This window comes from Lontra canadensis, unplaced genomic scaffold (assembly GCF_010015895.1).
Source record: "Lontra canadensis isolate GAN:19392208 unplaced genomic scaffold, GSC_riverotter_1.0 scaffold124, whole genome shotgun sequence".
In the NCBI taxonomy this organism is placed as follows: Eukaryota; Metazoa; Chordata; class Mammalia; order Carnivora; family Mustelidae; genus Lontra; species Lontra canadensis.
The window spans coordinates 3758936-3784062 of record NW_022631118.1 but is presented as its reverse complement, the minus strand read 5'-3'; the positions used below and the strand labels follow the sequence as shown (position 1 = coordinate 3784062).

At 40.6% G+C, this 25127-nt stretch overlaps 2 protein-coding genes across 6 annotated transcripts in view; one reads left to right on the top strand and one right to left on the bottom strand.

Moving 5' to 3' along the window:
• Positions 1-13430, bottom strand: part of IFT122 (intraflagellar transport 122) — a 70555-nt gene extending 57125 nt beyond the window's left edge. For all 5 annotated transcript variants that reach the window (XR_004380758.1, XM_032841548.1, XM_032841549.1 and 2 more), the window contains exons 1-3: positions 13323-13430; positions 6037-6103; positions 4431-4515 (exon numbers count right to left, since the gene is read on the bottom strand). Coding sequence is in view for 4 of the 5 variants with exons in the window: in XM_032841548.1 (XP_032697439.1) it covers positions 4431-4515; positions 6037-6103; positions 13323-13363 (193 nt within the window). In the remaining variant the exon portion in view is untranslated. The remainder of the gene's footprint in view (positions 1-4430; positions 4516-6036; positions 6104-13322) is intronic.
• A 222-nt stretch (positions 13431-13652) lies between these two features.
• On the top strand, positions 13653-21934 carry MBD4 (methyl-CpG binding domain 4, DNA glycosylase). Its single transcript, XM_032841552.1, has 7 exons — positions 13653-13933; positions 15564-15794; positions 16206-17056; positions 19457-19525; positions 19603-19737; positions 20314-20463; positions 20959-21934. Exons 1-7 carry the CDS (start codon positions 13836-13838, stop codon positions 21243-21245), a joined length of 1821 nt encoding a protein of 606 aa, XP_032697443.1. The 5' UTR covers positions 13653-13835; the 3' UTR covers positions 21246-21934.
• The last annotated feature ends 3193 nt before the right edge of the window (positions 21935-25127 follow it).

Genomic DNA, 25127 nt, shown 5'->3' with positions numbered 1-25127 from the left:
ATTGAGGGCCTGACACATGCTAGGTATCATGTTCTATGCTAAGGATTAAGCAGTGATTAAAGCACACATGATCCCTACCTTCATAGAGTTTAGTCTATTAGTAAAAGAAGGCATTAAATGAAATTAATCCAACACAAATATAATGTGATAAGAAGTGAGTCCTAGGAAACAATAACTGGGGGACCTAATTTAGATGAGGTAAAGGATTCTCAGGAGGAGAACCTTCAGTTGAGACCTAAAGGATAAGCAAAGCTTAGCCAGGTACAAAGAGAAGCTAAAGACCCATTTGCAAGGATAGAAAAGATATGCAAAGGCCCTGAGGAAGGAAAAGCCTGTTATGTCTGAGGGGCTGACCGGCACCAGCATGGAATACCAAGGCCCAGGGGGTAGGTGGGTGGAGGATAGATCTCTAGGAGCTTCAGGGTCATAGTCAAGAACTTGTTTTTTATCCCAAAGAAAGGATTTAAGCAAGAGCAACAAATGAGTTTTTCATTTCCATACTAGTTGGGCTTTACGAAAGAATGGGCCTAGAGAGAGGCAACATATAACAAGTAATTACTTTTTTTTTTTTTTTTTAAGATTTTTATTTATTTGTCAGAGAGAGAGAGTCAGCACAAGCACACAAGCAGGCAGAGGCAGAGAGAGAAGCAGGCTTCCCGCGAAGCAAGGAGCGCAATACGGGACTCGATCCCAGGACCCTAGGATTATGACCTAAGCCGAAGGCAGTGGCTTAACCGACTGAGCCACCCAGGCATCCCAAGTAATTACTTCTTAATGACATTGTTGCAAGTTTACAAGTGCTTAGAAGTGGAGCAGGGTATCATGGCAGCAAACAACAGGGAGCCCTCACCTACTCTGCTGAGAGATGACCTCTGAGAAGTAACCATGGGCCAGATTTTATAAACCTTGTTAAGGAATTTTAGACTTTGTTCTTAAGGCCCGTGGAAGTTGACCTTGGGCAAGTCACTGTTTTCTGAGCTTCTACATCTGAAACAGAAAGGAATAATAACATCTTCCTCAAAGGCTCTGTATAGGGAACAACTAAGATAATATTTGTAAAACACCTTTCATGATGGCTGGAATAGCAGATATTTGGGTGAGTCATAGGACATTGCTGCATCTATTAAATACACAGAAGCTGCTTTTATTTGTTATTATTTCTATCACTCCTCTCTCCACAATGGCAGACAGCAGGTAATGAAGAGTGTGGGCTATGTCCTCAGAGTCTGAGTTGGAATTCCTAGTGATGGTACCAGCTGCAGGACCCAGAACAAGTTTCTGAACATCTTATGCTTCATTTCCTCATTTGAAAAATGGATGCAACAGTATTTACCTCATAGTTGTTGTGAAGATTAAAGGAGATTAAAGTATTTTGGACAGTGTCTGGAATAGAATCAGTACTAAAAAAAAAAAAAAAAAATTAGGGATACCTAGGTGGCTAAGTCAGTTAAGTGTCTGCCTTTGGCTCAGGTCATGATCCCAAGGTCCTGGGATTGTATCCTGAAACAGGGTCCTTGCTTTAGCGGGAAGCCTGCTCCTCCCTCTGCTTATCACTGCCCCCTGCTTGTGTGCTCTCTCTCTCTCTGACAAATAAATAAAATCTTTTTAAAAAATTTGTTCTTATTATTACAATTATTTCTTCATATTGTCTTATTTTTCTTGAACCAAAAACTAGTTCTTTCATATGTTTGTATCATGATTGCTCATTAAATATTAATTAAACTAGGTGAGACACTGGAAACAAGCAAGCTTTAAGAGCAATACCATAATTCAGAGTATTTCCATTGCTAGAGCCAGGAGGAAAAGACCAGTTTAGAGGAATTAAAAGACTTCTGAATCATGATGTAATGTCCTGGAGAAGCAGCATGATCTATTAGAAGGAATGAGGGCTCTGTAGTCAGAGGACCTGGGGCAGGTCTGGCTTTGTCACCTTCACCTGTAATTTCTCCAAGTCTGTTTTCTCATCTATGCAAGGAACTGAGAATCCCTACCTGCCTGGTTGAAAGAGTTGATGGGAAGGTCAAATTTGATGATGTGTGTGTCAGGACTCTGCAAAGTGCTGACAATTGCCACTAATCATAGGCCACACTCTGACACCCTCAAGGGACTTAATGGCATAGTAAGCCAAAGAACCCCTAGGTGTATAAACTCCAGAGACACCAAAGCCCTCCCTACAGTATTACTCTGAATTTGAACTCAAGCATGCACATAAAAAAACAGAAAATAAAACAACCCATGGCTACTGTGACACAGCACAGCTGACTATGAGGCAAGAAAGAAGTGTTTTTGCCACTAACTTGCTACATGATCTTAGCGAGTCACTTGATTTCTCCAGGTCTTTACATAGGACTAAACTGAAGACACTGGGCTAGATCCAATTAAAGCTATACTTACAAAATTGTGTGTATACATGAAGAATGTGCACTTTTCTACAAAGAGGTCTGCAGCTTTCATTAGATTCTCGAAGAGGTTCATCATCCAAAAGAAGTTAAAAACCTGGAACCTGAATGATTTCCAAGGTTCATTCAAGCACTGTAACATTCTGATTCTGGGCCTTCTCAGCAGTGGTCACAGAATACTACCTCTCATCCTATATCCATTTGACATATAAGGAAACTGAGACTCAGAGAGACTCAATAACTACCTTAGGATTGGAACTTGGAGCCATCTCATGCCAAAGCCCATGCTCTTCTCAGTAACCCCACACAAAGAATAGCAGAGATTTATTTTTAATTCTCAGTATCGATTTCAAGCATCCATTCTCTTACTACCACCTCTCCTCTTTGTCACCTCATCATAGCCAGTAGCCCTTCAAATCTACCAGGACCTAGAACTTCTCCACTGCCCCACCCCCTGTGGTCCTCTAATCTTCCCACCAGCCATTACACAGCTTACACAGCCAGCAGTTCAAAGTCAATGTATATAAGCACTCCTTTCCATACATCCTCCACTCCCTTGCCCTCTTATTTCCTCTTCAGAGGTGCTTGCAAACCTACCAATTTGGTTAAACCCAACTCTCTTCAACCCTGCATCTATGCAGCCCAAAGTAGTGGGGGGAAAAGACATAATCACACCAACTGCTCTCACTTTCTATTGATGATCAGCTTCAAGTGGGCCCTTCATGTTGCTTGGGATTTCACTGTACATCCACTCAGCCATTCTCCTAAGTGGCAACTTTCCATTCTTTCCTTTCTTCTCAACTCTCTGACACCTCCCTCCCCATCTTCACTCTGAGGTGATGTAGATTCCTATTTCACTGAAAGAATGGAAGAGACTTCCCGTTAGACTCCTAATACAACATGCCTCATTCTGCCAGCCCCTGTGTGACATCCTTTACCTTCCACCATGCCCCATCTAGGTCCTAGATCCCATCTCCTCTTGCCCACTCAACGATTCTGTTCTGACAAGTCCTTCCCCTCTCTCCTATAGCATCAACGTTTCTCAAATTCAGCATGTCCAAAACTGAACTCCTGATCTTCCACTTTAAGTATATTATCTGCAGCCTTTCCCATCTTAGAAAAAAGCCACTCCAAACTTTTCATTAGCTCAGGTCAGAATCTTTGCAGTCACCCCTGCCTCCTTTCTTCACACCACATATACCATCTGTCTGGCAATCCTATCCTTCAAACAATACCCAGAATCTGACCACTCCTTACTACTTCCTCTACTCTCACCTCCCTCAGAGGTCTGAGCCACCATCACTAGTGTTATAAAACTTGCCTGGATGATGCTTCTTCACTGGTCTCCCTACCCCAACCCTCACCCCTTGCAGGCTGTTTCCAAAATATCAGCTAGAGGGATCCTTTTAAAATATAAATCAGATCAGATCTCTCCTCTGCTCAGAAGTCTTTAGTGGTTCCCCATTTTCACTGAGAATCTAAGTCAAAGTCCTTATGACAGCCAACATGATCTGGCCACCCCAACCATACCTGTTACCTCTCTACCCATATCCTCTACTGCTCCCCCTGATTCTCTCTGCCAAAGCCCCTGGAAGGTACATTCTCACCTCAGGGTCTTTGCAATGGTTTTTTTCCCTCTGTGAGAAGCTCTCTTCCCCTAGATGACCACTATCCGAATCTCACTGGCTCCCCACCTTCAAGTCTTTGCTCATCTGTTCCTGTCTCAATAAACCCACCCTCACCACCTCCCTCATTCCTGTACCTAATCTCCTGCCCCACCCAACACTCCAATTCCCCTTATTCTGCCTTATTTACAGGATACTATTTAATTTACTTATTTCAAGCATCTAGAATAGTGCCTGGCACATAGATGACCCTCAGTAAGTACTTGTCTACTTGAATGATTGAATTGAAGCTTAAGAAACTTAACTATCTTCTGCAACCACAAGTCGTATTCAGGAGTGACTAAGGAGAAAAAATGAGCAGCTATGACGCCATTGCAGAGAGTGTAAAATCAGAATAGACTCTTACCATCCTTTGCATATGCCACACAGTACACAGTATCTTTGTGTCCCTTTAGGGGCTGAAGTAAGGTGCCATCAGAGGTATCATAAACCTGGCAAAAAAGAGACAGAAGTACAGGGGCGCCTTGATGGCTCAGCGGGTTAAGTGTTCGACTCTTAATTTTAGCTCAGGTCATGATCTCAGGGTTGTGAGATCAAGCCCTGCCTGCTACAGGCTTAAGATTCTCTCTCCTTCTCCCTCTGTGCCTCCCCCCATGGTTGGGGGGGGGGAGACAAAGTACAGAGTATCCATGTGATATCTATTAGTTAGAATTCCTGCAGGTTGCTCCTGTTTTTGTTTATATAACAAAATATTTGTCACTTTGTCAATATTTGTCAATATTCTAAATTTTATCAAGTAAAAACTACACTGAGAAACCAGAAAGAATATGACGTAAAGTGGAGGAACCCAAAAAGTAGAAGTCCCAACTCAGTGAATTACATGGCCAGGAACATGCTATTAATCCTTAAGAAATAGAAGTTCACTCCGCAGAACTTCTCTACAAAATTCACTCAACTTGTGTGAATTTGGATATGTACCCAATCAAGCTAGACCCTCCCAAGTTAAGCTAGCACCCACAAAGAGCCAGCTACAACATGATTAAATTTTAGTACTAGCCCCTTCCCTAGTATGAACATCATAGAGAGATGTTTCATACCTGCTATCAAGAGTTTGAAAGTCATAGACCTGAACTCTGGGTTTGCAAATCAAAGGAAATATTATAAAACCTAGCTGTAATTTGGATTTAGGATATTTTGTAGCACTGTAACACCTATAAATATGTGGAAATTTTAAAAACACACTGAGTAATCAAGGCAAAACCCTCCAGAAATGGTTAGTGTTGGAGAAGATAACCTTTGAAAAAAAAAAAAAAAAGTAAAAGGAATTGGATTGTTTACCCTGGCGAGAAGAAGTCTGAAGAACAATTTAACCAAGGTTTTAAGATTATGTAATTACCATACAGAGAATGGAGATCAGTCAGTCTGCATATCTCGAGACAACAGAGAGAGGGGAAGTGGACTTACGTAGAAGGAAGCAGAGATCATACAAAGGTTTTTAGGTCAAACATAAAGAGTTCTCTGAAAATTACTTTTATACACTGGGATAGGTTCCAGAGGGAGCTTATATTCTTTGAAAATATGAAAAAAGGACAGCATCCATATGGAATTATTTAGGTAGGCCAATGCCTGAAAGTTGGGGTCAGGCTATCTGGCTTCTCCGGGAGGGGGCTGCTTCAGTCTTATTGCTTGAATTTTTCAGGGGGGACAAAATGTCAGCTGACACCAGTCCAGTTTCAAAGGCATTTTGATTAATTGTTTTCAACTCTTTCATGGGTGTCTCAAAGTAAAAAGGGAAAGATTAATGACTCCAAAGGAGGTATTGTTCACAGGTTCCTATCTGATAGACAGTTTACTTACCTGTTTTAAATAGCCCATTTCCTTCCCTAATAAAAAATGACTGGTTTTTCCGCCCTTGCCTTTTTTATCTTAAAAAAAGGGAGTCAAATTTCAGAGCATTTACAAGAGGGAGAGAGAAAAAAGCACTTAAAAAGGAAGCTCAAACACAATCCTACCAGTAATCTGTTTCCTGCAGCCAAAATCAGTTGCGTTCCATCGGGCTTAAATGCGAGGTCATATATACTAAACAGGAGACAAGACAAGACAAAAGGACAATTAGGAACCAAAATGATGAGGTCTGCTAATGGCCAGGAAAGCAAACTTTATTTCCATTATGAAACACCGCTTGTGTATGAGGGTGAAAAGTAATGGCTAAGAATTGCATTTGGTTGCAAATTCCGTTCAACCACCATACCTCGGAAGCCCATTCAATCACGATTTACTCGGCAGTTAGCTTTATGTTCCAATTTCCACTTGTCCGGCAGCCAGACACCAGAGATGATTCAAAGGGTCAACAGTCGAAGGCACTAACTCTTCTATAAAGGCTAGACAAACTGAGGGCTACTAAATCCACATGTTTCTGAAAATTGGTCATTTATTAAAATATCATTATTATTTCCAACCAATCAGATACTCTTAGGTGCGAGGTGGTAACAGATACAAAATGAGTAAATCGCAATAAATCCAGTAAATTACAGCAGCAAATGCCTGCCCTCAAGGAAACTACCATCCAGTTAGGAGAAGTGACTCAGAGACATTCACAAAGAACTACCATATGTCATCAACTCTGAAGCATACATTTTTTCACATTTTAACATCTCTGAGGTGGGGATGTGTCTTGTAGTTGATATGTCAGCCTAACTGAAAGCCTTTTTTTGCTTTCTTAGTGGTATGTAAAATAATGGTATTTTACAATCAGTGACCTCTTAGATGAAATACAGAACAATACTGAGTAAAGGTTTTAGGCAGAATTCAAAGGAGGAAGACTCAATGTTCTGATCTGGAGAACAGATAAGAAAAAGCTTCATGGAAAAAAATAGTACATGAAAAAAGTAGGGCTTTTGAGACATGCAGGAGGAGATCTGGAGGGGGCAGCATTTCAGGCAGAGAAAACAGAATAAGTAAAGACAGGAAGGTGGGGAATAGAAAATAGTCTAAACAATCGAACTGACTGAAACAGTTTATCACGCCAAGGCAGTAGGGAGAGATCAGGCTAGAAAAACAGACTACAGCCATATTACAATGCTTCTTGAATGCCCTAGGCAGATTTCCTTAGTTCAGTGACTCTAGTAAGAATGTGCTAGATAGCACTGCCAGGGCAGCCTATTTGTAAAACTGTGGTATAAATATAAATAAATAAATATATTTTTAAAAAGCATGGTATAAATTTACCTGATACCTGTAGTAATCTAGACGTATAGTCCCTGGGGAAGAGTACTTGGGAGTGTATTCCAGAGATACTCCTTCTGAGCTCTTCAAATTATTATTATTATTATATTATTTTAAATTTATTATTATTATTATTATATTTTAATTTATTCATTTTTGTTTATTTATTTTATTATATATTTATTTATATTTTATTATTATTATATATATTATTTATTTTATTTCATCCTCACAATTCCATGAGGTAAGAATTATTACTCAGTTTTGTAGTTGAGGACACCATAGCTCAGAGAAGTCGAGTATCTCACCCAACATCATACTACCAGCAAATGGCGGAGCCAGAATTTCAATTCAGATAAGACTTCTGGAGTCTGTGCTATGTTGCCTTCCACTTTCTTGAAGAATTCTCAAATATGACAAACCTCTGCTTTCCTTAGTACTTGAACAGTAACAGTGGCTAACATTTATTAAGCACATCTATTCACCGTGTATGCTAAGTACAGTTTAAATGCTTTATATGTATTAGTTTACTTAATCCTCATAACCCTATACCCATTCAGCAAATGAGAAAAATTAAGGCCCAAAGAAGTTAAGTAACTTGTCCAAAAATAAACTGCTACCTCATGAGTGGAGGCAGCACCAGAATTCAAACCCAGGCAGTCTGGCTCCAAAGCCCAAGATATAACCACTCTGATTTGTGGCCCTCATTTTCATTATTATTAGCATATGCCATAGTTGACAAAATAATTAGCAATAGTTTCTATACTTTATCAATGTGAAAAAAAGCATTACATGTAGAATTCAGAAAGCTTTTTATATAGGCTCTGTTGGCCTCAGAAGCTTCCTTTAAAAAATAATTCTTTTTTCTTTTTTTAAAAAGATTTTATTTATTTATTTGAAGACAGAGATCATAAGTAGGCAGAGAGGCAGGCAGAGAGAGGAGGAAGCAGGCTCCCTGCTGAGAAGAGAGCCGGATGGGCTCGATCCCAGGACCCCGCGATCATGACCTGAGCCGAAGGCAGAGGCTTTAACCCACTGAGCCACCCAGGTGCCCCTAAAAAAATAATTCTTAAAATAATAACAATAATAACTCTTCACATATATTCAACAGCTGGCTGATGGAGAAGCTGGAACAAGGGTGGGCTTCCCTCTTGATAGAAGCAAACAAAGACACTGAGTTCTTCAGCTTCCTCCCTATTACACAGTAACATATCTGGGCCTTACTGTTTTCTGCACTTTCTCTGAGTCTAGAGGAAAATATACTTGGTGCGTATCACAACCTGAGGCAGTAAAGTGAAACTTAGAGGGGACCTGGATTCAGAAGAACTTACGTCCTATTTGAGCTTTTGTCCTCACCTACAAAACAAGGCTAGAGAGATGCCCTCCCACCTCGGGGTGCATGGCCAGCCTTGTGCAAGCACCTGACACCTGTGGGTTGCTGTGATGAGGTACCAGATTTTGGAGAGGATCTGTACCTCTCTTTTATAGACATCCTTGATCATGTGGCTTCCTTTCTGCATTGTAGACAATCTAAGCTCATTAAAGTGGTTCCTGTGGGGAGCTTCTTCATAAGGATCATTTTGGGTTGAATTCTCAGAAAATCATTTAGGTGTCTGATTTGGGCCAAGCCTTAAACTATTTTACTCTCAGATGTGAAAATTCATTTTCTCTAAATATCTTGAAATTTGCCTTCCTAAAGTATAACGTAATGTTCAATTTACCCCAATCTAAACTGTTAATCCACTTAGGATCTGTATAATTCATTGTAGCTCTGAATTATATTGCCTTCTATATTTCACAGTTTCAAATACTAACTTAATTATAGCCATGTGCGGCTTAAGGGCAAGGACCCTATTTTAGACAGTTGTGGGCCCATCGTGCATGGCATTGTCCTAGACACAAAATGAATATAATCGACAAACTATTTTATCTTAAACCCCTCAGACTTTAATTACATCATGAGACTGAAACCAAATAAAGAAAACCTTATTTAAAATGCAGTCCAGGGGCACCTGGGTGGCTCAGTGGGTTAAGCCTTTGGCTCAGGTCAGGATCTCGGGGTCCTGGGATCGAGCCCCACATCAGGTTCTCTGCTCAGCAGGGAGCCTGCTTCTCTCTCTCTCTCTGCCTACCTCTCTGCCTGCTTGTGATCTTTGTCAAATAAATAATCTTTTTAAAAAAATTACATTATAAAAAATAAAATAAAATGGAGTCCAGAAGCCAGAAGGGGGAGCTCTCATGGTGTACTACTTGTTGGCAGCCCTTTGAAGAACCAACAGGAAGAAGCCTATACCTTACCCTAGATAAAAGATTTTTCCCCTGGCCCAGCAACATGAGAGACTGTCACAACTCAACCAATGAAAAGCCACTACACTCTGAACTCCCAGTTTACTTTAATGGACTTTTTGCTTATAATGGCCCCTCCCAACTTCCTTCCCCCTTTCCTCTACAAAAGTGTTCCTCTCGTTTGTTTCCAGAACTTGCCTGTGTTTCACCATAGCTTTCTTCTCCTGAATCGTAATTCCTCTCCTATTCCTGAATAAACCCACTTTGCTGGTAAAAATGAACAAACAAACAAACAAACAAAAACAACTGGTTGTTTTATTTTCAAGATCGACAAGATCACAGAAACTCAGAATTGGGAAAGACCCTAAAATTTGTCAGGTAGTCCAGCTCCCACACACAGCAGGAAATTCCCTAGGAATTCCCTAGAGATAGCCATCCAACCTCTGAACACTCCCAGGATTGGAGCGCTCACCAGGCTGCAGGCAGTTTATTGTACTAAAGGATGGCTCTCTCGCCCCAACCACCCTCTTTTAAGAGACGGATTCACTGTCAGAAAAACAGAGGGCAAATCTTGCAAATTATCCTCAGCCAACCTTGTGCCCACTGCACTGTAAACTGAAGTCCCAAGGTGCCCCTCCAAATCCTGCACAATCGGACCCAGCCCCAGTTATTTGCTTTGAATCTTAGGCAAATTATGTCTCCTTGTTAAGTCTGTTTCTTCATCTGTAAATGGGGTAACAATTCCAACCAAACTGGTTGCTGTGGCGATTAAATAAAATAATGAATGTAAACACTGTCTGGCCTATAGCAAGTACTCAGTAAATACTAGCTGGTGTAACTGGAGGATAATAACAAATGTTGTCCTGACTGGAATAAGGCAGGCTAACCAGATAAGGCATCTTGGTTGAGATAAACCTGGAGCAGTGCTTTTAAGGAAGGAGGGAGTTCAGGGACACCTGGGTAGCTCAATCAGTTAAGTGTCTGCCTTCAGCTCAGGTCATGATTCCCGGGTCCTGTGATGGAGCCCTGCTCAGGGAGCCTACTTCTCTCTCTGCCTGCTGCTCCCCCTGCTTGTGCTTGCTCTCTTTCACTCTCTAACAAATAAATAAATACAAACTTTAAAAAAAAAAAAAGGAAAGAAAAGAAAGGAGGGAGTTCAGAGAAGAATAAGAGCATTTGGGAGGGAGTTTTAGATACGAAAATGTAATTTTCAGCTGAAGTGGAAAGCATATATTTAAACATTAGCAAGCAGAGGATGAAGGGGGAGGATGAACAGGACCACCTAGCAAAGTGCACAAACTGATGATCACAGCAGAATTCAAAAAATAGAAATCCTGTTACCACGTGAAGTTTGGACTGGAAATCAAAGAACAGTGGCTGGTTCTGTTGTGGATGACTAATTTTAGACATCTAAGATCTCTTAGTTCCACTATTTATTTTTTAATAGTTTTTGTTTTATCGTATTCTGGGCTTCCAGCTGGCATATGTAGCTGCCATCAGGATTGCTGGTCTATAGAAGCCCTACAGTCCCTAATCTAATAAGTTGTTTCAAACCTAAAATGGGCCGAAACCCAAATAATCAATCTAAACGCAGCATTCATTCATTCACTTATTAATTTATTCATGAATACACCTATCCATCAAACAGTCACACCAACCACTGATTTGTCTAGGCTCTGGAATATGCCTTAGAAATGAATAAGAAGTAGCCATTGCTTTTAAGGGATTTATAGACTTCTGGGATAAACAGATGCAAAAATAACTCTTTACACTAGACAGATTCTAAGTACCACAGAGAGGAATGAACAAAATTCTATGCCAGGGGTTGAAAACGGAGCAAATCAGGCTGTATCTGGCCAGCAAATGTTTTGTTTGGCCCACATGGTGTTTTATTTCAGTTTCAGATTAGTTGCCAGCATTAGAAATTAGGGCATTTCAAATAAAAACCCAAATTCATAGCTTCTGGTAAAAACAGGAAGATCTGAGCACACTAGGCCAAATTTTTGCAGGGTGGTAATTGGCAGGAGCTGAGCAGCAGCTGCCCTTTTTAGGCAGAGCATGAGATCTCTAGTTTGCCACATTCCTTGCCACTCCTTTTTACTCTCTGACATGAAAGTCAAATTTGTTCAAGCTGCTAGTTATCAGCAGTTGGTGGGTACTTTCATAATAGAATTAAGAAAAAAGTGATTTTTAAATTTATCTTTTATTATTATTTTTTTAAGTAGGCTCCATTCCCAGCATGGAGTCTAACGTGGGGCTTGAACTGAGGACGCTGAGATTAAGAACTAAGCTGAAATCAAGACTTGGACACCTAACCAACTGAGCCACCTAGGCACCCCAAAAGAATTTTTTTAAACTCAAATTTCTATTAAAAGTAAAAGTGAAAGATATACTGGTAGGGCTATGTGTTTCAAGAAAAGTGGGGTGTAGAATAGCAAAATACTCTTAGGAAAGACAGACGATTCCTTGAGTTTAAGATACAAATAAACATCTCCCATTATATTGCCTGCCTGACTCCTGCAGGCATTTGGGTTTGCAACCTCTGTAACATAAGAAAAAACTAATTTAGTAGCTAAGAGTATTGGCTTTGGAGTGAGGAAAAAAGCTGGCTCCACCACTTACTTGCTGTGTGACTGTGGCAAATTAGTTACCCTCTCTGTGCTTCAGTTTCCTTTTAAGTAAAAGAGAGGTAATTACAATACATAGTTCGGAGGGCTGTTGTGAAGTGACAATGAGATAAAAAGACATGAAGTTCTTAGCCAGGGTCTGGTGCGTAGTAAGCATTAGCTATTATCAGTGCAGAGTACAGAAGAGAGAGAAACCATATCTGAAGGGAACATTACAGAATGTTTACAACTCCAATGTAAGGAGATGAAGAAAAAAGGCATACTTCTGCACACCTTCAAGAGAGGGAATGTTAAAGGTCCTGTTCCAGTGGCCAAAACAGAGGCTGCACCATGAAGGTGAAAAGATCAGCTAGGAAGATTAAGGTCAGGCTGAGGGGAACTATCCAATAAGTCAGTATTTCCCAAATGTTTCTTTGTATGACGGATTTAGCTGATAAAAATGGAACAGGACATTAACATCGACTCATAAGGTGAGAAAGTCATTCTCTTGATTCTCTTTCCAACCTTCTAATTAACCATAGGAGAAAGTCTTGCTCTGAGCTATTCACCTCAAGCACCTCTCAGACCACACCTGGTAAACTTCCAGTTCTCCAGGACAGCAGACCAGAGGCTTAAAGGGTTCCTAGCAACAGTATCTAGCTACAACTTACTAACACCGTTTTGTTTCTCCCAACTTGGAGTTTTTCATTTATCTCACGGCAAGTGATACTGACTTTCAAATATGGAGCAATAAAGCTTCCTTGTAGAATCATAGAGTGTAAAATCATATTTGAGTGATAATCAGTGAGGCAATTCAGAGAAAAACGCCAAGATTTTGTACATGTGGCAAAATCTGTGACTTTTTGAGAGACATTGTCACAGGTCGTTAAGATGAAGCCAGGACGGATTCTGACAGGCCCAGGCTGATTCTGTGTAAAACCACCTCGATAGGACACTACGTCACGCGTGGTACACCTCTTGGCTTCCTCTCCAGGCCTCAGTTTCTCCATCCGCAAAAGGGTGGGAAGGCGACCCTGCAGTTGCTCAGACCCGGGGTTCAGTGCCCTCAGCCACGGCCGCAGGCCCGTTGCCCCTGGCAACCACGGGAGTTCCCGCCATGGTTCCCGCCATCCCCGCCAGGGCTCGGCCTCCCGTTCCTCCCGGACTGCCCCACTCCTCACCACTGCTCGGCTTTATCTCTCCACGTCAACACGGCCCTCATCGCGGCTTCCCTCACGCCTCAGGCCCCTCCTCCCGCCTCAGCAACGGGCCCCGCTCCGCCAGCCACTTTGGTTACCTGCGCTACCCCTGGCAACACACATGCGCAGTGAGCCTCGTGCGCGCGGCAGAATTCCGAGTGCGCAGGCTTAAAAGGCAGGACTGGGAACGGAGCAGAAGATGGGACGGAGCCTAGGAGTCTGCGCAACTAGGTCGCGTGCGACTGGTCGGAATGGGCGGAGGGCGGTATGTCTTTCTCGATGAAGGATTTGATTGGCTGAGCCGCGGAAATGGCGGCTGTGGCCGAGTGGGCGGCCGGAAAGCTGCTGTGGAGTCTGACAGGCTTTTACCGCCTTCGGCTCTCGGATTCAGCCTAGCGCACTGAGCTGAAGAAGTTTTCGCATCTGATTCTGCTCCGCTCCTAGAGTGTCGCACACTCTCGGCCGGTTGCTGCTGTTGAAGACCACCTTAAGGGCATGGCTGGGATGGAGAGTCCGAGCCTGGGAGACTGCGGGGCTGCCCCTTCGGTCACGTCCAATGAGCGCTCAGCCGCAGACCGGCACTGTGACCTCCGGCAAGTTATAGTCCCCTTTCGGGACTCATTTTCACCATCTGTAATGGGAGCGGGGGTGGGGTGGGTAGAAGACGGATTGGCCTTTCTAACCTAGGATCGACCGCTCTCGAGACCCACAGGGTTAGGTACTCGGAGCTGTGGCTGTATTTGGCTCAGGAACTCTTCCAGTGGGTTCAGCCCTGGGGTGCATCTTGTTTCTTTAGCCGGAATGACGAAGGAGCTGGAAGGAGCAGAGAGGTTTTGTGCAGGGGGTGCAAGGAGAGGTCAGCTTGGGGTGGAGTACCCTAGGAAGACCTTGGAGGAGATGTCATGTTAAGCAGCCAATGGTGCCGCCAAAATGGGTCCTATAAGAAATTAAAGAGGCAGCCAGGGGCATGTATTCAGTACAGTACTTGTGTATGTGGGATAAGAGGCTAAGATGATTTATCTACTTTTTTCCCCAAAAAATTTAATCCCCAGAACTACCTTAGAAGAAGTATTACCTCCTTTTTAAAGATGAAGAAAGGAGGCTTTGAGAGGTTAGGTAATTTGCTCTTGGAGATGGATATATATATATTATATATTATATATATTATATATGTATATTTCATATGTAATATACATATGAAATATATATGAAATATACATATATGCAAATACATATGTATACTGAAATAAATATATATATATAATAAATGACAGAGCTGTGATTTGAACCTAGTCTGTTGACTTTAAAGTTTGTGCTATTTTCACCAGGCTTCAGTTTCCTTGTTCCTAAAATGTGAACCATATAATTTCTTAAGATCCACTTAGCTCCGCAAAATTATTAACCCCAAATTACTGCAGAAGAGCTTGATTCTAATTCTAGATACTAGCTCTTGCTTAGTTTCCCTAAAGAAGTTGGGTTAGATAGCTCTATAGACCCATCCGACTTTTAAAATGTGTGATTTAGTGATTAGGATACACTTTATTGAAGTTTTTCAATGATAATGCAGGGGGAGAGGTAATAGACCAAGATTTAGTGGACCTAGGTTCTGTATCAGTTTTGCAAGTAACTTAAATCTTCCCTGTCACTTAATTTTCTCAGTAAAATTAGAGTAATCTTTGTCCTACCTACCTCACAAGATTCTCATGAGGATGAAAGAGATTTGAAAATTCTTATCAGAAATTATTTACCTTTTGGAGGGTTACAACCTCTGAAGAAAGCAATAGACACTCTCCCCCAGAAAACTGCAGATATATATAAAATTTTTACCTCACTTATTTGGGGAGAAGGAGGGTGTCTCACTGACTCTTTTAAGCAGCTCTGTTGATCCCAGTTTAAGAGCTCACATACTGGTTCATATTTTTAAATTTATGCCAAGTGTCAACCAGACACTTTCAATAGCCCCATTCAGTAATTAACAACAACATAAAGTTTCTAGTGAATAGCTTGAACTTTACATTGTGCAGACACTTCCAACCCTTTGTAATCCATGTTGGAGGACAGGAAGATATTCACATAGCATAAGACTGGTCCATACTGATTTTAATCTTTCTTGTAGTCTAAATTCTAGTCCATAGGGTTCCTGCTCTGTCATGGATTGAAATTGAATAAGCAGAGGAAAATAAATTTTAAATGAGCTGATCACTTATACTTTGTATTTTTCAGCCAGGAAGATGGTGCTCTGGGATTGGAAAGCATGGGAGAAAATGAGAAACAAGTGATGATAAAAAGCAGCAGTGAGTGTAATCCCATGCTGCAAGAATCCATTGCTTCTGCTCAGACTAGTGATACTACTATGACAGAATGCCATAAGTCTGTCCCATATGGATGGGAAAGAGTTGTGAAGCAGAGGTTATCAGGGAAAACAGCAGGAAGATATGATGTATATTTTATCAGGTGAGCATGCAAGGTGGTACAGATAGTACAGCCAAATCATTTTATCTAGACAGGTATCAGGAAAACATCACAGAAATCTTGGCTTTTTTCTGTTTTTACTAGAAACCGTTGTAGATTTTATTCCTTGAGTGTCACTAGTTAGTTATATCAGGTGATCTGGGGACAAGTACATATATCTTCTGCTGCAAATTGTTGCCCTTAAATTTGTAAATTTGTAAGTAATTGTAAAATTATACTATCATAGAGGAAACTATTTAAAAGTACCACTTTATTACTTTTTAAAAAAATTTTAAATGACAGATACCCATGGTAACATTGGAAATGATTAATTAAAAATCTGAAATGTGGTCCAGGTCTTTTTAAGTCACTTTTATTGACTAGCAATAAGTTTTCTTTAATATCATTTTCTAGCCCACAAGGACTGAAGTTCAGATCCAAAAGTTCACTTGTTAAGTATCTTCACAAAAATGAAGAAACTTCTCTTACGCCAGAAGATTTCGATTTTACCGTACTTTCTAAAAAAGGCATCAAGTCGAGATATAAGAACCGCAACATAGCACCTCTGACATCCCAAATGCAAAGTGAAAGTAATAGTTCAAACTGGAACCTCAGGACACGAAGCTGGTGGAAAAAAGATGTCTTTCCTCTACCAAGCAGTTGTCTGGAATTGCAAAGTAGCACAGGACTATCTAACTTTAAAGATAAGGGTGTTAATAACGTGGACTCCAGAAAGGTTAGAAAGTCCAAAGAAAAGGTGCCTATTTTGAAAGGAATTCAAATTAAGAGAACTAAAACAAGGTGCCAGAAGGGTCTTCCAGATTCTGCTCAAAGTAATAAGAAAAGAAAATCTGAGTATAAAAAGGCAGATGATGAAAGTGAACCTGTTGTGCAAGAAAGTCAGCTTGATAAAACACTCTCCATTGCTGATGCTGGAACAAGCAACAAGACCCTCAGTGCAACCAGTGAAGAAAAGAAACTTGTAAAAGAACAATCATTGAGTTTGGTATCAAATTTTTGTTCTGAACAAATAACTTCTGGCATCATAAACAAATTATGTTCAACTGAAGAAGCAGAACACAGCAAGAAGTGTGAGGAAACCTTTTTAGAATCTGAGGAAATAAAATCAAAAGTACAAGTTGGGGAGAGGAAGGAACATTTGCATACTGACATTTTAAAATGTGGCTCTGAAATGGACAACAACTGCTCTGAAATGGACAACAACTGCTCACAAACCGAGAAAGACTCTGTGGAAATGTGTCAAGGTATTCAGAGCATTAAAGCTGCTAATAAACACATGATGAGTTTATGCTTCCAGACACTATATTTCATGCCTGTACCCAGTTAGGATATGGAAATAGAACAAAGAAATAGGACCAAATATCAGGTACATTGTACCTGTTGATCCTAGTACCTTATTTAACCGATCTTCAAACACTTGGCTTTGGCACGGAGGGAATTGGCTGACTTCTGCCTTGATATCCCCAGCTAAAGAGAATTGTGTCATTTACAGCTGCTACCATCTCTTCTTGGTGCAATAGCTGGGACTTTCCTCAGCAGTGCTTTCCCTTCCCATCTTCTTTCCAGTCAGTAATATTACAACTTTAGGGAAAATGAAAGGCTTCATTTGTGAGAAGGTTTGGGGAAGACTCCTTTTAATGCATAAGCTGGTCGAAAATAGTCCATGTCTACTCTTTTGCACCCCTCCTGTTATTTATTCCTGATGTGTGACTTCCAATTTCAGTTTGTACAGATCATAGTCATTTTTATCTTCTATTATAATGTAATGCTTCTCTAAAATGCTTTAGAGCTCTAAATAATTCAAAACTGTAATCACATAGTTCATTTATTATTTGTAATATGCTCTTAATACAGAGTTCAGAGCTTAGCAGTACCTGCCTTTATAGTACCTCAGTGAATAAAAAATAAAAAGAAGACCTTTTGAGCAGCCCTGTATTAGTTATTCATTATGCCATTATGGTATAATGAATAACTCCTTTAAAGGAGAAGACTAATTTTACTTAAAGTCCTGCTGGGAGACAGCCTGGACAAATTGGTGGAGCAGGGGCTTAGACTGATTCTGTTCTCAGTCCCACTCATGATTTTTTTGTTTTTGCTGTGCCTGGAATTCCTTTACCTTTAATAGGAAATGACCATATATACCTAGGAACTGCTTAAGAATTCAAGTCTGCCCTTTAAAGACTTTAAGCTTCTTAGAGCTTTGAGGTTTATGTAGCTTTGTTGCTAGTATAATGGACAAATAAAATATTTTAAAATCCTTTTGTGACCAAAACGGAAGACATATATATGTCTATACATAAAGAAGTCTAGTTCTTAGCACAAGATGAAGTACCCTGAGTTTAAGAAGTGTCTGATGGAATTGTAAAGACTTTCCCATTGGCTTAGTTGGAAATTGCAAAGTAAACTGAGCTTCAGTCTCCTACTAATAAAGGATGCTAGTTAATAATTATTTATAGGAACCCACAGAAGAAATCATGTAACTAATAAGAGTAGTTTCCTTTGTCCTCTTTTTTTTACTTTCTACTAGGCTTTGCCTATCTGCTTCTGAGCCTTTTGACTAAGATCAAGTGTGAAGTGTAGAATAGCAAAAAACAGTAGTAATTATCTGGAGAGCTGGATACCTCTTCGAATCTGCAGTCAGTCCCACTCTCATTTTGACATTGTTGTTTAATTTCTAAGCCTTCATTTGTTTATCTGTAAAATGGAGGTAATAATTACTCACCAGTCCAGTTTTTTACATCAAGAATACTGCAGAGTAAAATGAGAAGTGAAAAAGATGGCTTCACACTATACAGCTGCAAGTTATTATTAACTGACATTCAAATTGAGGGGGTAAGGCTATGGAGAGTATTAAATATGATGATTTTAGGAACTTGGGAAGCCCAGTAATGCTGGTCAGGTAGTCTTTGTTACGTTAACTGAGCGTCCCAGTAGATAGTGATCCAGTATTCCAAGGTCCCAATCTTGGGTTTTTCAGTAGGTTTTGTTTTATCTTTATCCTTTTCTGTTTTTTAAGTGTAAAAGTGTTCACTGCAGAAATTTTGGAAAATATAAAAAAATCAAGGGAGAAGAGAAAAACTAGCAACAACCATTATACCATTTTGGTTTATTTCATTCTAATTTCTGGATTTTTTTTCTTCATTAAATTGGGATCATATGTAGAATATTGCATTTTCACTTAAAAAGTTAAGGACATGGGAGAAAATATTCATGATGTACTCCAAAATGTTTAATGACCACATTGTACAAATGTGTTATAATTTAAAATATACCATATTATTTCTAATTTTTCAGTACTATGAACTCTGAACATAAATCGTAGAGTACTAGTATAACACAGTGGTTAAGTTACTCAGGAGCTGGACTGCCTGCATTTGAATTTCAGCTCTGACATTAGCTGTGGGACCCTGGCCATGTTATTAATTTATTTTTACTCAATTTTCTATCTGTGAGGTGAAAGTAAATAGTAGCTAGCTTGTAGGTCATTTGTGGGATTAAGTTGGTTAATTTTTGTAAAGTGCTTAGAATAGTGCCTGGCATGTACTAAATACTTTATAAAAGTAGTGTGTTGTGATTTGCACCCCTGAATATTTCTGTAGGCTAAGCCATAGCTTCTATAAACAATGTTCACTCTTCCTTTTCAGAAGATAAACGGACACAAATAGAAAAAAGGAAGACAAGCCTGTATTTTTCCAGCAAATATAACAGAGAAGGTATCCCTTTCCCAATCAGAAAATTAGATTTTAAATCTGTTTCAGCTGTTCAGCTCTGATGCCCTGTGTTTGTTTAGCTCTTAGTCCCCCTCGACGCAAAGCCTTTAAGAAGTGGACCCCGCCCCGGTCACCTTTTAATCTCGTCCAAGAGACACTTTTCCATGATCCATGGAAGCTCCTCATTGCAACCATATTTCTCAACCGGACCTCAGGTTTGTGGATTATATCTTAGAGTGTGATAAGGAGAAAGGGCACTGGATTCATTAGGAGGTCTGAGTTCAAATTTAACTTTGAATCTGTGTCCCCTCAGGCAAGGACTTTCCCTTCCAGCCCTAGATGACATCCAAAGCCTTTTTCACACTACAGAACAAATTGTCATTTATTTTCTACTTCCAAACTAGTTTTGGTCAGCAGTGAAAATCAATTACCTAACATTCCTCCACCCTCTGTCATGTGTAAAAGCATTTCTTTTTCATTGAATGCTTTCTTTAATGTCATTGGCGCTTTGTATTCTGTATGTTTTTATACTAGTTATCTGATGACTGGATTATTTGAAAACTAATAATCAGGCAAGTCCAGGTATCAGTATGATTGAGACTGTTAGCCCAATAGCTGATAGTGTTGACTTTTGATTCTGAAGGTGGTTGCCAGTTCAGGTAATAGCTTCTCATCAGGGGTTTAAAAAAACAAAACAAAAACATTCTGTATGAGATTTCTCGATGAGGAAGTACCTGAACTTAAAAACAACCCATCTGGAGGCTTGTAATCACAGTTACTTTTACTTCCAGGCAAAATGGCAATCCCTGTGCTCTGGGAGTTTCTAGAGAAGTACCCTTCGGCTGAGGTAGCAAGAACCGCAGACTGGAGAGATGTGTCAGAACTTCTTAAACCTCTTGGACTCTATGATCTTCGAGCAAAAACCATTATCAAATTCTCAGGTACTTTCTTGTATACCCAAAAGAAGGAACATAAACTACCTACTTAAGAGAGCCACACCTTAAACTTTAATGTCCTTGGATGCTACATTAATCGAGGTCATTCAGCTGAAGCCCTGAAGGCATTTAAAAACAGTCCACTTGGCCCAAACTACAGTCTCTCACCCAAGCAATAAGTCTTTGCCCAGTACTGGGGCAAGCCAGCTGGGCAGGATTAGAGGAAGAAGTCAGTGAAGCAGAATACCCTCTTGACCTTAAGGACTTTGCCTCTGCATAGTTAGCACAGCACAAAATAATAACGGTTAGTAAGTGGCATGTGAGAGGTTCAGACAGGGTCCTGGGGGAATTCAGAAGAAAAACTCATCAGAACTGGGGTTGTTAGGAGAGACTTTTTGCTGTTCCTTTCTGCCGTTCTCACCATCTGGCTCTGCATCACTACGTATTTAGGGAAAGCGTCTTTCTGAGGCTGACCTGATCTGTGGGGTGTTGTATTTTCAGAGGAATATCTGACAAAGCAGTGGAGGTATCCAATTGAACTTCATGGGATTGGCAAATATGGCAACGACTCTTACCGAATTTTTTGCGTCAATGAGTGGAAGCAGGTGAGACCCACTCCCAACCGTAACATCTCCAGCACATTTTGTCTCTGGGCCAAAATAAGTCCATCCTTAGACCTAAAACTATTTCTTGGGCACATGTGCTATCACTCTCACAACCAGTTTTGTTCTAGGCTCGAGGGGCAAGTGGTGGCATGGGGCTATAGGCAGCAGGGAGAGGATCCATAGATACTCCCAACTTCATAAAGATTCCTTGGTGTGGCCTCTGACTGACCTCCAGCAGTTTGTCACTTCTGGCCCCGTGCTGTCATTCTCATTCACGTGTGGTCTCTAAGCCTGATGTGGTTCTCCTCTGTCACAGCCATACTAGCCTTCAGAAATATACCACTGAAGGAAAGCAGACAGGTTTGGGCTTGGAAGGAATTCTTGTTGGGTTTCTTGTACTGGTCTCAGACTACTTTTGTGGTAACTGGGCCCTACCTCAGCTACCCAGTCAGTTGAGTATGCCCTGCCCACAGATATCCAGGGGGTGTCCTGGCAGCTGGTGGTACTGCCAGGTGGCCTGGTACACTGCCGTCTTGGTCTGTGATTCACCTTAAAGCGTTTAGCCAGTAGGTCTGCCCAAGCCCATCCCTGCTCTACCATTTACTGTGACCTGAGCAATCCATGTAACTCTCAGGGTCTATAACCTCCTTCTGGAAAATGGTATATTAATACTTGACTCATATTATCACTACCCCATATGGTAGGTCATGGTAAAGATCAGTACTAAATTGGAAAGTACTTTGTAAAGGATTACCTTAATGTAAGGTATAGTTTTAAGCATTCTTGAATCCAGTTAGGTTAAAGGTTATAATTTTCAGGTATGCTGTCGTAATGTATTGTTCTCCTACCATCCCTTTAAAAAGCCCATTTTAAAAATGACAAAGTAATATAAGACCTCTGTCTCCTAATGTGTTGTATTTCTTCCAGGTACACCCCGAAGACCATAAGTTAAATAAATATCATGACTGGCTTTGGGAAAATCATGAAAAATTAAGTCTGTCTTAAAATCTTTTTCAAACTCATTTTTTTATACATTACTTTGCACTTGATTCTTAAGAGCTCCATTAAGCACAACCAACTGCCTTTACAGGTATATAGATTTTAATTAGTTCAACTAGAAATGCAATGTAAGTTTTCTTAATGTGTGTAACGCTGGTTACTTGCCACTGAACATACTAGAACATGTTTTGACATTTTTAAAAGTAAATTGTTATTTGACAAGAATCCTAAAAACGTAAATGACTTTTCCAATAATAAAATGTGATTCGAAGTTGAAAAAAAACTTTCATAAGCTCTCAGTAATACAAAGCAGATTTCTGTCAATGTTGCTTAAGGAAAGTTTGGATTGTCCTCTTTCTGTAAAAATGGAATTACACAGTTGTTATATAAGACATAGAGTTTGCAGCCAAATATGTAGGAAAATACATTACAGGGTATGTTAGGCAGTTAATTTGTATTTTTACTAAAAAAAAAAAGTAACAGTAAGGTTCTTTTGTCATCATGTATACTTGCTGACTCTGTGCTAGTTTAGGAATTAGAGATTTGGCCCTAGCATCCATTGGATAGCCTGTAAATATCTGCCTGCAGCTTTGTTTCAGAGTGTCAGCTTCTGGCTCATGCATTTTACCTTGACCCTCTTGTGAAAGGTCGAACATTTACCCATCTCTCATCTCCCAGATGGGGGACAGGACCTTTTAAGTTTTGTAACCTCTTTTTTTTTAAGATTTTATTCATTTATTGGTGAGGGAGAAGCAGGCTTCCTGCCGAGCAGGGAGCCCAACACCAGGGCTGGACCCCAGGGCCCTAGGACCTTGACCTGAGCCAAAGGCAGACACTTAACTAACTGAGGCATCTAGGTGCCCCTTGTGCCATTTTTAATACAGGTATTATAATGTTATAGTTCATATACTGAAACATTTACCTTAGAAGGAACTCGTCAAACAACAATAACAAAAAATCCCAAGTTGTTAACTCTACCAATTTTCATTTTAAGATATGATTTCAAAATTAAATTGATTGAATAAATAAAAAATAAATTGTTGGGAAACTACCTTTGTTGTCGGATAGAGTGTGCTGTAAGACAGGTTGGTTGTTTCCACTTTAGTGATCTAGTTTCAATTTTTAGTGAGAGAGATGGATTTTGACCAGAGAATGGGAAAACTGGCCATATCCCCCAACAAGGCAGACGTCCACTTTATAACATCCCATGACATCTTTATTTAACAATCCTCAAAATAACATTTACTAAATGCAAACCCTGTGCTGGAGAGAGACACAAAGACGAAAGCATTCTGTAGGGCGTCTGGGTGGCTCAGTTGGTTAAGCGACAGCCTTTGGCTCATGTGATCCTGGAGTCCCAGGATTGAGTCCCACATTGGGCTGCCTGCTCAGCAGGGAGTCTCCTTCTCCTTTGACCCTCCCTCCTCTCATGTTCTCTCTCTCAAATAAATAAATAAAATCTTAAAAAAGAAAAGAAGAGGTTCTGTAAAGGGGCGCCTGGTTGGCTTAGTCAGTAGAGCATGTAACTCTTGATCTTATGGTTGTGAGCTGGAGTCCCATGTTGGGTGTAGAGTTTACTTAAAATAAGATCTTAAAAAAAAAAAAAAAGTTGTGTAGAGACATGTGATCACAGGGAGAGAGAAAGGCACACAAAATAATGGAAGAGAACAAAAGGAGTAAGCTGTAGGGACAAGATGCCCAAACCCTGCAGCTAAGAGTATAGAAGCCCTCTGAAACGCTGGGCCCCAGCTGGGGTTGGAGGCTAAAGCAAGCTCACCAAGCCTAGGACATCAGGTGTGGCTGGATGGCCGGGCCTGTGGTCAGATACCCTGGGGAGTATGGGTCTGTGTAGACAAAGCAAGAGAGTTCCAGCCATTTGCTGCAGGTGAGGTTGCCTGCCCTCTGTAACTGTTTCCTCATCTCTTTCAAAAGTGATAGGCTATCACCACTCACAATCCCTCACACCGTTATGATCATTCTTGAGGTAATGCATGTAATTGCTTAACCAGAGCCTGGCTTATGAAAGTGCTATGTTAATGTGGCTCATAGGGATGGTCTGAGTGACTACCTCAGGTTGAGAGGGTCACAAAGAATGCAATTCATTGAAGATGGTGCCTTATGTAGAGTGAGCACTCAAGTGTTTGTTTTTAACTTTTTATTGAGACAAAATTCACATAATATAAAATTCATCATTTAATCATTTTTAAAGTATACAATTAAATGATTTTTAGTACACTCAGCAATGTTCTGCAGCCATCATCACTAACTCTAAAACATTCCCAACACGTTGAAAAGAAACCCTGTGCCTGTTAGCAGTCAAACCCAAAGCCACACACCTCACCTCCAGCCTCTGGCAATTACCAATCCGCTTTCTGTGTCTATAAATTTCCCTGTTCTGTGCATATCTTATAAGTAAAATAATATGTGACCTTTTGTGTCTGGCTTCTTTCACTTAACATAATGTTTTGAAGGTTCATCTGTATTGCAGCATGCATCAGTACTTAACTTTATGACATTCCATTGTGTGAACAGAGCACATTTTGTTTATCCATTTATCAGTTGATGGGCATTTCAAGTGTATATTATTAATATTCCCGTTATTAGTTCTGTATTTCCAAGCCATATATACTGCCTCTATTTGGCCAAGACTCTTGGGGTTTCTACAACACCTATGAAGGAGGCAGGGTCAGTTCCTTGGATGAAAAGGAAAGACGTGGAGGCCGGCTCAAGATCCTACTGCTTTCGGGAAAAACACGGATTTATTACTCGAAGTTCAGGGGCCACTGGGTCATACTAAGAAACCCTATCTTTCGCAAACCCAGGAATTCTGCACGGCTGCGATTGCCTCTTAGGACCCACGAAAGGAGCAGCCCTAGGCGTTGGAAGCGGGAGCGGGGCCGTTTGGGAGCGGGAGGACCGGGAGGTCCAGGAGGGCCCGCCCCCACAACCCTCTTCCTCCCGCGGATTTCGCGAGCGTGGCCGCGCTCAGCCAATTAGCGCAGGGCGTCTGTAGTCCTGGCAACAGTAGCTTCTAAGCTTGCTACAGAGTCTTGCAAAATTTGGTAT

What these genes read in the sequence shown, in the direction of transcription:
- MBD4 (XM_032841552.1), top strand. Translation starts at nt 13,836, where the DNA reads ATGGCTGGGATGGAGAGTCCGAGCCTGGGAGACTGCGGGGCTGCCCCT. An exon ending in TATGATGTATATTTTATCAG is followed by an intron (nt 15,795 to 16,205) that starts GTGAGCATGCAA and finishes ATCATTTTCTAG; the next exon opens with CCCACAAGGACTGAAGTTCA. An exon ending in CTCTGTGGAAATGTGTCAAG is followed by an intron (nt 17,057 to 19,456) that starts GTATTCAGAGCA and finishes CTTCCTTTTCAG; the next exon opens with AAGATAAACGGACACAAATA.